General features: G+C 39.5%; 1 protein-coding gene across 2 annotated transcripts in view; it reads right to left on the bottom strand.

Moving 5' to 3' along the window:
• Positions 1 to 448: 448 nt before the first annotated feature.
• STK3 (serine/threonine kinase 3) overlaps positions 449 to 12008 on the bottom strand; it is a 308668-nt gene continuing 297108 nt past the window's right edge. For both annotated transcript variants that reach the window (XM_019973823.2, XM_019973824.2), the window contains one exon: positions 449 to 1821. In XM_019973823.2, coding sequence (XP_019829382.2) covers positions 1663 to 1821 — 159 coding nt within the window. In that variant the 3' untranslated portion in view covers positions 449 to 1662. The remainder of the gene's footprint in view (positions 1822 to 12008) is intronic.

Here is a 12008-nt window from a genome sequence, read left to right as displayed (position 1 = left end):
TTCAATATTTACCATGTTTTGACAATTGTAATTTGTATCCAATGAGACAGTTTACTGTTTGTAAGGACTCAACAGGGCAAGGACAAATGTTACTCCAGGTATTACCCGGGGTGCAAAGGTCATTTTAAAAAGGAATAGAAGTGTCCAGAGATGACACAACTTCTGTTGCTGCTGGCTGGAGCCACTGTGTGACTTGCAGGGCTCATCCCTTGCTGTGGTGACCACCAACGCTGCAGATGGTGGAAGCTCTGTCAGCGTGGTCCCTGGCTGTGAAGGTTAGGAGCAGAACATGTGGGTGACCGGTAATCTGGGTTATGTTAAACCCTTGAAGGTTTAGAGTTGTTATCACTGAATAATCTAGCCTGCTCTGTCCTGACTAACATACCTTCCTTGCCTAGAAAAGACAGAATCTAGGTCATGAGTTTTAAAAAAAGATAGAGCTGAAATGTGCTGGGTGGCACAGTAAATTTATTTGTCTTTATGATTTACACATAGTAATTAAACACACAAAAGAACAAACGCTGTCAAGATGGCCATATGTAGTTTAGGAAATGACTGGTCCCGGTTCAATCATGCAAATGTTCATTTAGCTTAGAAATGAGTTTCTTTTTAATGGTTTTAATCTTTTTTGTTTTTTTTCAGTCCCCAAAGATCAGTACAAACGTTTTTGCTATTTTGTTATCATCAGGCACATGATGTTTACCAATTCCCAGCAAATAAATGAAATCAACAAAAAAGTCTGGGGACAACTGAGCATTTTCACAGAAATAAATGTGATGAGCTTATTACAATTTGATACAGTTTAGCTCTCAGACCTACCCATGAAGCATGAAACAATATTAAGAATTACATTTGTCTTAAGGATTTATTTCTTTTAAAATATACACCATACATTTTTGTGCAAGGGTTCCATTGATTTCTTTGGTTTTAAACATTATAGCTCTGTACGACCTAAATATATATAATCCTATTTGTACCAAACGTCAGAAATAAAAAAATTAAAATTTCAGAAGGTAAAAATGGAATTATTGCTTCAGTATAAAAAAATGCCTGGCCCATTTGTGTACTATTGCTATTATTGCTCTGCTTCTATTGGAAAACTATCCTGGAAATCAAGGAATGTACCCCGTAGCTCCTGGCTTACAGTATAATTTGGTTGTACACTGTCATCTATTAATATGTCCCGACCTTCACCAAAGCTATCCTGATCTTGCCCTTAAAAAACAAAACAAAGTGAAACAGCATAAATAAATAAGTTTACCTAGAGGGATACAATAAATAGGCTATTAGAAAAGAATAAAGGATATTGTAACATAAAGCCCTTCGGTGCTGTACAATTAAACAATAGCTTTGGATTTTCAAGGTTTCTAAACACAGCCTTCGTTTTACAACAGAGTTTTAGTGCTGGTATGTAGCTGACAGATACAGAGAAGAATGCACTTCTGCTGTTTTCATCATTTAAAAATGAAAACACAGTGGAAACCGTATTAAGTCTGTCTTCTGGGAATTTACCTGGGTTTGTACCATCATCAGTTTTTGGCTGTTGCCTGGCTGTAGAGCACAAATCTTAGAGATTAAAAAAAAATCATAGTATTTCTTCAATTCTTAGTGGTTTCTTGGTCTCCAGAATAGTCATAGAAACAAACAGAAAGGAAATTAGACTCAGAAGTTTTGCTGTCTTCTTTTCTTCGCATCCATTGCATCCAGAATGGGCTGCCTTTTCGCAGTGTATCTTTGACGAAGCTCTTCTATTTCTCGTTCCATCATGGGGTCCAGCGCTTTTAACCGCATCTGCAGTTCTTCTAAACTTAGATTTTTTAACTAGATATAGAAAAAAAAGAAGATATTTAAAATAGTAAAATTATCTATAATAGGTTAAAGTCCAGTGAGTTTTAGCAGGAATATTCCAACTCTTTACATCATCTTTGAAATATGGCTCAACAATTAAAAGAGGAATTCTTCCCCTGAAGAACCTAGAAGGCACGTCTTGCAGGAACCTCAAGTAATTTGCAACAGAACAATAAAAAAACCTCTGCTTTTAGGAAAAAACAAATGAGAAAATTAAGCTAATAAAATCTATCTGGGTTAAAAAAACCAGAAATACAAATGTACCATTGCCAACAAACAGCTCTTCAGGATATGTTCTAGATTGTTGTTGTTGTCCGGTCGCCCAGTCGTGTCCGACTCTCTGCAACCCCATGGACTGCAGCACGCCAGCCTCCCTGTCCCTCACCATCTCCCGAAGTTTGCCCAAGCTCATGTCCATTGCCATCCAGCCATCTCTTCCTTTGCCGCTCTCTTCTCCTTCACTCTAATCTCTCACATCCTTGCCGGCTATGGAGAGCTACAATAATCATGAACACTTGCAGAGATCACCCAAGAATGTGACAAGATTGAATACAGGGTTAAATTAACTGCTCTATTCTGCATTTTACCAAATGCTTCAATTTTAAGTATTTGGCTGATCAGAAAATCAAATTATTTAGAATACTTTAACCCCAAATTGGTTACTTTATAAGCCAGGCCAGAAAACACGCTCATTACTTTATTGTCACACGCCAACTTTAACCAAAAATAGCATTTTTCAGCTTGATCCTCCACCTTACTCATCATACCTGGCCCTAAGTGACTCTTGGTTCCAAAAGTCAAATTCATTCTCAACTGAAAAAGATCTGTCACCGCTGAGGATACTGAAAAGAATGAGTCACAGACTCTGAGGAAATGCAAAAGAGGAGCTCCAAAAATATAAGGATGACAGTGTTACGGGAAAGAATGCACTGGCTCCCAGGATGATGACCCTGAAGGTGCTTACCACTTGCTCTGGTTGGTATAAGCAGTTCTTGTACCTAAAATATACCCTGTTATTTTTTAGTCAAACATCACTAAAACAAAACAAACCCTAGCCTATTATACAATTACATACATGTACATATAAAGCATAGTATTATGTTACATGGGCTTCCCAGGTGCTCAGTGATAAAGAATCTGCCTGTCAATGCAGGGGACATGGGTTCGATCCCTGGGTCGAGAAGATCCCCTGGAAAAAGAAGAGGCTACCCACTCCAGTATCCTTGCCTGGGAAATGCCATGGACAGAGGAGCCTGGCGGGCTACAGTCCATGCGGTTGCAAAAGAGTCAGACAAGACTTAGCGACTAAACAACAACTATATCACATACTTTCTTCACTAATTTTTAATATAAGTATTAATCTGCTATATGGTCACTACTGTTTAAATCACTCTGGGGATAAAGAATAAGCTACTGGGGAATCCTGACACTTTCTGTGATGGTGAGATGAAGGGCCACTGGAGATCACACAGAGCCACGTGTCCCTGGGAAAGACATGCCTGGGGGCTGTCTACCGTAAGATCCAGTTCTACTTTGTCTCTGTTTTAGCCTGTTACCTTTGTTATCTTTGAATTTCTATAACATTCAAAATTTAAATACCACCATTCAGTATTTGATTCTAGAGTCATGTACTATTTTCACAATTAATTTTTATGCACGGGTTTCACGTCTACCCCAGGCAATCCCCAAATACTTAAACTTTAGACACACATCTTTGTGCACACATTTAGAAACTATTAAACTATATTGTTATATGTGAGGACACAAAGGTGAGGCAAATAGGAATATAGACTAAATGACTCAAAGGAATCAGTAACACTATAATTAGTGTATTAGTGTTATAATTAGTGTTATTTCTACAACATCATACAAAGCAAACAACTGTTGCATTAAATACCTTATAAATACCTTACACTACCTTACTGGGGCAAATTGCCCATAGTTTATAACTATTTTACTAAAGTAATGGACTGAATTCAGAAAAAAGCTACTTAGAAAACTTCTGATCTGTCACAGACTTTTATATTATCAATATGTAAAATTTTATATTATCAATATGTAAAACAGACCTGTGATACTGGAGAACCATTAGCTGGCATTGTTAGGGAATTATGTGTTCCATATATGAAAATTCATGGCATATCTAAATCTTAATTAAGTGATAAAACTTTCAACCATTTTTAACAGAAAATCCTTTATAAAGTATTTTACAGAATATGCTGCCTTCTAAAACAACCTTTCCTTTTGATGAATCATCATTATTAATATCTATTACTAATCTATACCATATATTAATTTACCCTCTTCCCTTTGGTTTTATCTTAAGGGAAAGCTATCAGCTCCTCAGTATGTCTGGTAAGTGGCTCAGATGGTAAAGAATCTGCCTGCAGTGTTGGAGACCTGGGTTTGATCCATGGGTCAGGAAGATCTCCTGGAGAAGGGAATGGCAACCCACTCCAGTATTCTTGCCTGGAGAATCCCATGGACAGAAGAGCCTGGCGGCTACAGTCTGTGGAGCTGCAAAGAGTCGGACACGACTACGTGATTCTCGCTTTCACTATCACGCCCTTTCACTGCCATCCCTGGGTGAATATCCTTCTCTCTCTGCTCCAAGTCTGTTCACCTACTGGGAACCAGAAAAGCAATTCAATAATCCTATTAGGCATTCCGCTAAATAAGAATAAATAGCTTGAGTGAAAGCTTGAGGCTATTTTAGGAAAGATAGAGCATGGCTTTAGTGCTGAAGCTTGTTATATGTTTTTTGTGTGTGTGTATGTATGTTTAAAATTTTGGACTTCCCTGGTAGTCCCTGGTGGTAGAGTTTTGCCAAGAAAATGCACTGGTCATAGCAAACACCCTCTTCCAACAACACAAGAGAAGACTCTACACATGGACATCACCAGATGGTCAACACCGAAATCAGATTGATTATATTCTTTGCAGCCAAAGATGGAGAAGCTCTATATAGTCAGCAAAAACAAGACCAGGAGCTGACTGTGGCTCAGATCATGAACTCCTTATTACCAAATTCAGACTTAACTTGAAGAAAGTAGGGAAAACCACTAGACCATTCAGGTATGACCTAAATCAAATCCCTTATGATTATACAGTGGAAGTGAGAAATAGATTTAAGGGCCTAGATCTGATAGATAGAGTGCCTGATGAACTATGGAATGAGGTTCGTGACATTGTACAGGAGACAGGGATCAAGACCATCCCCATGGAAAAGAAATGCAAAAAAGCAAAATGGCTGTCTGGGGAGGCCTTACAAATAGCTGTGAAAAGAAGAGAAGCGAAAAGCAAAGGAGAAAAGGAAAGATATAAGCATCTGAATGCAGAGTTCCAAAGAATAGCAAGAAGAGATAAGAAAGCCTTCCTCAGTGATCAATGCAAAGAAATAGAGGAACACAACAGAATAGGAAAAGACTAGAGATCTCTTCAAGAAAATTAGAGATACCAAGGGAACACTTCATGCAAAGATGGGCTCAATAAAGGACAGAAATGGTATGGACCTAACAGAAGCAGAAGATATTAAGAAGAGGTGGCCAGAATACACAGAAGAACTGTACAAAAAAGATCTTCACGACCCAGATAATCACGAGGGTGTGATCACTGACCTAGAGCCAGATATCCTGGAATGTGAAGTCAGGTGGGCCTTAGAAAGCATCACTACAAACAAAGCTAGTGGAGGTGATGGAATTCCATTGAGCTATTTCAAATCCTGAAAGATGATGCTGTGAAAGTGCTGCACTCAATATGCCAGCAAATTTGGAAAACTCAGCAGTGGCCACAGGACTGGAAAAGGTCAGTTTTCATTCCAATCCCAAAGAAAGGCAATGCCAAAGAATGCTCAAACCTCCGCACATTTGCACTCATCTCACACGCTAGTAAAGTAATGCTCAAAATTCTCCAAGCCAGGCTTCAGCAATACGTGAACCATGAACTTCCTGATGTTCAAGCTGGTTTTAGAAAAGGCAGAGGAACCAGAGATCAAATTGCCAACATCCACTGGATCATGGAAAAAGCAAGAGAGTTCCAGAAAAACATCTATTTCTGCTTTTTGACTATGCCAAAGCCTTTGACTGTGTGGATCACAATAAACTGTGGAAAATTCTGAAAGAGATGGCAATACCAGACCACCTGATCTGCCTCTTGAGAAATCTGTATGCAGGTCAGGAAGCAACAGTTAGAACTGGACACGGAACAACAGACTGGTTCCAAATAGGAAAAGGAGTACGTCAAGGCTGTATATTGTCACCCTGATTATTTAACTTCTATGCAGAGTACATCATGAGGAATGCTGGACTGGATGAAACACAAGCTGGAATCAAGATTGCTGGGAGAAATATCAATAACCTCAGATATGCAGATGACACCACCCTTATGGCAGAAAGTGAAGAGGAACTCAAAAGCCTCTTGATGAAAGTGAAAGTGGAGAGTGAAAAAGTTGGCTTAAAGCTCAACATTCAGAAAACGAAGATCATGGCATCTGGTCCCATCACTTCATGGGAAATAGATGGGGAAACAGTGGGAACAGTGTCAGACTTTATTTTTTTGAGCTCCAAAATCATTGCAGATGGTGACTGCAGCCATGAAATTAAAAGACGCTTACTCCTTGGAAGGAAAGTTATGACCAACCTAGATAGCATATTCAAAAGCAGAGACATTACTTTGCTAACAAAGGTCTGTCTAGTCAAGGCTATGGTTTTTCCTGTGGTCATGTATGGATGTGAGAGTTGGACTGTGAAGAAGGCTGAGCGCCGAAGAATTGATGCTTTTGAACTGTGGTGTTGGAGAAGACTCTTGAGAGTCCCTTGGACTGCAAGGAGATCCAACCAGTCCATTCTGAAGGAGATCAGCCCTGGGATTTCTTTGGAAGGAATGATGCTGAAGCTGAAAGTCCAGTACTTTGGCCACCTCATGGAAAGAGTTGACTCATTGGAAAAGACTCTGATGCTGGGAGGGATTGGGGGCAGGAGAGAAGGGGACGACAGAGGATGAGATGGCTCGATGGCATCACTGACTTGATGGACATGAGTCTGGGTGAACTCCGGGAGTTGGTGATGGACAGGGAGGCCTGGCATGCTGTGATTCATGGGGTCGCAAAGAGTCGGACATGACTGAGCGACTGAACTGAACTGGTGGTCCAGTGGTTAAGAATCTGCCTGCCAATGCAGGGAACAAAGGTTCGATCCCTGGTCCAGGAAGAGCCCACATGCTACGGAGCAAGTAAGCCCATGTGCCACAACTACTGATGCTTGCACGCTCTAGAGCCTGTGCTCTACAAGAGCAGCCACCACGATGAGAAGCCCACAGACATAACTAAAGAGCAGGCCCCACTCCCTGTAACTAGAGAAAGCCATGTGCAGCAATGAAGACCCAGCAAAACCCAAAGAAATAATAAATTAAAAAAAAACTTTAAAGCCTTAAAAATTGTAATTTCATATTTGTGGCTGTATAAGGTTGAGGTTACAGTAAATCTGAGTTTTACATAAAATATATACACAGTTGGGGCTTCCCTTATGGCTCAGCTGGTAAAGAATCTGCCTGCAATGCAGGAGATCTGGGTTCGAAGCCTGGGTTGGGAAGATCCCCTAGAGAAGGGAAAGGCAACCCACTCTAGTATTCTGGCCTGGAGAAGTCCATGGACTGTATAGCCCATGGGGTCACAAAGTTGGACACAACTGACTTTCACTTTCACTGTACATAGTTATGTTTTCTGGTGGGCCATCAGAGAATTTCAGAACTTTACCTCACTTGTTAAAACTTTTCTATGGACCCAAGCACTGCAGATGCAAAAATGAACAGAACACTACCTCCCGTAAGGAACTTGCAATCTAGCTCACGAGACAGGTCCAGGCACAGCTAGCTCATGAATGGACGGGTGCACTGAGAAGTCGGGATATAGGATGGGGAAGGGTAACAGCGTACCCAGAAATGTGTAAGGCACACAAATGCTGGACATCTTTCGGGATGTCAGCTGACTGCTGGGATGTAGGAAGGATCCATGGGAGAAGGGGATCAGGAGATAAAGACAAGAAAGAGGGGAGGCTGGATGACTAAGGGCTTTAAATGTGCTGCTACAAAATTTCTGTAGACAAAAAAAGAAATGCTTGATAATTCTGAGCATAATTAGTGACATGACCGTATATGAATGAGCTTTAGAAAAATGTCTCCAATAGCAGGTAGAGAAAATGGGTTGCCGTCGGGGTCGGGGAATACAGGCAGGAGTTGTCAACAGGTTACTTCAGCAATCTAGTGAGAGGAAGAGGCTTGAACCAGGGAAATGGAGGCAGAGATTGAGGAGAAGGGTTAGAGAGCCTAGAAAATATAACCGATAGGGCTTTCTTTGTTCACTGACAGAGGGAGGAAGGATTAGGGACGATTCTGGCTTCAAGCTGGGGTCATGGGGTAGAGATTGACACCAATTAATAAGGGAGGGGATGGTTAATGACATTGAGGTGGAGACATCAGATGTGGATTATCATTTTGGAGTTTTAGACTTCAGGAGAAAGATTCAAGCTGAAGACAAAGACTTAGGGAATCATCAGCATTTAGTTTGTAATGAAGCTCTCAATGAGGATAAGATTATCCAGGAAAAGGTTTTCCCCCCCGTTCTTAAGATCTATGATATCCAACAGAAAACGACCCACAGATCTTATTAACACTGTGGTCAGAGGCCTTTCTTATCTTCTTAACAGAACAGAAATGTTTATATATATATCCATCCATCTGTCCATATATTCCTAAATAACTCTAGATTATGGTGTCATCTAGACCCCAGAAATTGTGAGGTTAACTGGTAAAAATGTTTACTTCTTATACAAATGGGTATGACTTACAGACATGAACTTCTGGTTGAATTCTGACTTCTGATTCAGCCCTAATAACATATATTTAGCACTCTGTGTTTCTGTAGCCCTCAAGCCTCCACAGGCATAAATGGTTTGGGGTGGGAAACGTGGCAGAAACAGCTTTTCAGTCTCTTGGAAAACAGTAAGCTCAACTCCCTGGTAGTAAAAAGATCTAGAAGCCAGATAAAAATATAGAGAGACTCATGATGATAAAAATTACCCTATAAAATCATACCATCCACTATCACCCTTTAAAAATGCTAATCCAGATTAAAACAATTTGGGGGTGGGTAACACAGATAGAATCAGAAGAAAATGCTGAGCTTCCTGAACTAATATCAGGGTTACTGTGATGAAAGTTTCCTTTACTAAAATCAACTGTCTTGGAAGATGGAAATCACTTCAGAATTATGTTTATGGATTAACATCTTGTGGTAAATTAACTTGAATTTACATTTTTTATATAGGAAAGAAATGTTCCTTATGAACCATCTTTCTACATGAAGCACAAAGTAGCTGTGTTACCATAATTATGTGCCAGCTGACTAAGCCCAGAATAAATGCAGAGTAAACAGTGTTGGGAGCATCAAGTCTTTGTTCTATGTCTGGGTTTAGAATTTGGTAAGTCAAGTTAAAGAAAAGAATTTTAGAATATGTATACATTGTGGGCTTTACTGTATGTGAAAAACATACAAAAATGAGTGTCTGGAAATGACTTTTACATGTGTTAGGCTAATTCTATTAAACAAAATTTAGTTTTGAACTTAAATGATAAAACAGAAGTTGCATAATTAGCAGTGATGCTTATGTCTTCAGGCCTTAACACAAGGGAAGAATCTACTTAGCTTGACGATCTTTACGAACACCGGACACGTGACTTGGGTGAGTAAACAAGCTGCCATGCAGTAAGAAGGAAAACTTGAAAGTAGAGAGTGAGTCCACAGCTGCGTCAAAAACACAGTCACAGAAAAGTCTATGCATTTCGGAACAGTACTGTTTCATTACCTGAGACATTTTTTTCCCCTATTCATAATTCACATTCCCTACTCTGCTCTTCTCGGCCATTTGAAATGCACAGGGTGCAAGACATACTAATAAGAACAGAGAATAAACCCGGTTTCCATAAAAGGGTTCAAACAGAGACTGGGTGTATTGAATCATATGGGCCTGAGAGAAATACATTTTGAGATCTGGGATTATTAAAAGTCATTGCATATGACTAAATCTTTTATTTAGCAGAAACATAAAGCTGGGTTTAGTTACGCCTCACAGAATCCCACTCTAAGAGAACCTTAGAGATGATCTATTCTAACTTCCTTATTTTAGGGGAGGAAATGAGAGCTAGCCTACTCAGAGTTACACTCCTGGTTAATAGCAGAGACATGACCCAACTCTTAGGTCAAAGCTGTTTTGTTTTGTTTTAAATTATACCACGTCTGATATTCTTAATCTAGCACAGCCAGAGAGTTCAAAATGTTAAGTCACTTCAGAATGGGGGTGTGATACTGAGAAACTTCTAGGGTCTTCAACCTGAACTAAAAGGAAAAACAGTTTTTAAATATTCAGCTATAAAGGCCACACTGAGCAGAAAATGCCACATTTGACATTTCTACAGAGCCGTCTCTTAAAATGGAATAAACTGCAGAAGTTCAGCAGAGAGGGAATGGCTCTTCTTTAAGGTTCAGGCTGGTAAACCAGGATCTCCCAGCTCTTACAGAAAGTTTAGGTGAAAAACGCTTAAGACTCGAAACTTTCAAAGAATAACAATTAGATAGTTGAGTGGGTGGATACTTGTGAATAAGTTAAATTGAAAAGTCAAAACTACTTTTCAATAGGAGTAACAGGAAATCAGTCCTGGGTGTTCACTGGAAGGACTGATGCCAAAGCTGAAACTCCAATACTCTGGCCACCTCATGAGAAGAGTGGACTCATTGGAAAATACTCTGATGCTGGGAGGGGGGCAGGAGGAGAAGAGGGGACGACAGAGGACGAGATGGCTGGATGGTATCACCGACTCGATGGACATGAGTTTGGGAGTTGGCGATGGACAAGGAGGCCTGGCGTGCTGCGATTCGTGGGGTCGCAAAGAGTTGGACATGACTGAGTGACTGAACTGAACTGAACTGAACACTGTGTTTGAAAATAGTATCGTTTGGTACATGAGTGACAGCTTGAATAAGCAGCTCATTTTGTTACTGACAGTCCTAGATTATCACATTTTAACCCAAGAGGTAAGATGATTACAGCTCAACATACTAAAATATTTTTTCAGTATGCTTTAAAAAAATATCCAAGACAGTATGCAGATTAATAACTCACCAGCTCTTACATAAAACAGTAGCATAAATAACTCAGTGATGTAAAAAGGTAGCAAATAAGATTAAATCAATCCACAGATAATTCTGACAATTCAAACTTTTAATAAGCATTATTTCTGAACTGTATGAGAAATATTGAAAGTTGCTAATTATTATTGATCAGGAAGAACTGTCAATAAAATTAGAACTTTCAAGTTTATGTATCCAGTCTGCTATAAAAACCTAAAATATTATATTATTTTGTTTTGTCAAAAATAGTCCTAGTTACATCACGGGTTTTTTTTTTTTTTAAAGTCTTAATCTCAAAAAATAGCAGAAACAGGATCGTGAAGTTTTAAAATGCTTAAGTGTGGTAACATTTCTATACTTAATGGGTCTACGAGTTGCTGGTATAATCAGTCAACTCAGACCATCACAGTGAAGCAAATCGTCTTATGTGTAAATGTTAACACCATCAAAGACTCGATCAAAAAAACTCTGTCTCAGGTTGGCTGTGTTTACTGGGAAAACACACTCTTCCTAGCAACTGTTTAAATAAATCTCACAGATGCTACAGACCTTATTAGTGGCCTGTGATTAAAAAAATATGGATTGCTAATACTGTATCCTGACTCATTTATTTTCCCATCTGCTAGCAATTGCAACAATACGAACTATCAACAGAACGGCTAACAACAATAATTTTCTATGGCAATTTTGATGCTGAATCGCCTGTAGCATTTTGTAGGATTTACCACTGCACGCCTCAAACTGTTTTGAGTTGTCTGTGGCCTGGAGCAACATATTCCTCCCCCCTCCCCGATATTCCATTTTAGTTCAAATTTTTACTGTGTTGAACAGAATCTGGTTTGGTTTTATACAACACTATTCATGGAGGCTGCCACATCATTCACTAACAATCAGAGTGAGGGACACACCAAAGTACTAGCAGAAGTCTAGTCAAGCCCACTGAGAAGTTTAGGTATCTGTGAACAGGTAAGGGGCTTTC

Source organism: Bos indicus, chromosome 14, assembly GCF_029378745.1.
Source record: "Bos indicus isolate NIAB-ARS_2022 breed Sahiwal x Tharparkar chromosome 14, NIAB-ARS_B.indTharparkar_mat_pri_1.0, whole genome shotgun sequence".
Taxonomy (NCBI): domain Eukaryota; kingdom Metazoa; phylum Chordata; class Mammalia; order Artiodactyla; family Bovidae; genus Bos; species Bos indicus.
Note: the sequence above shows the minus strand (reverse complement) of the source record. Positions and strands in the feature narration are given on the sequence as shown.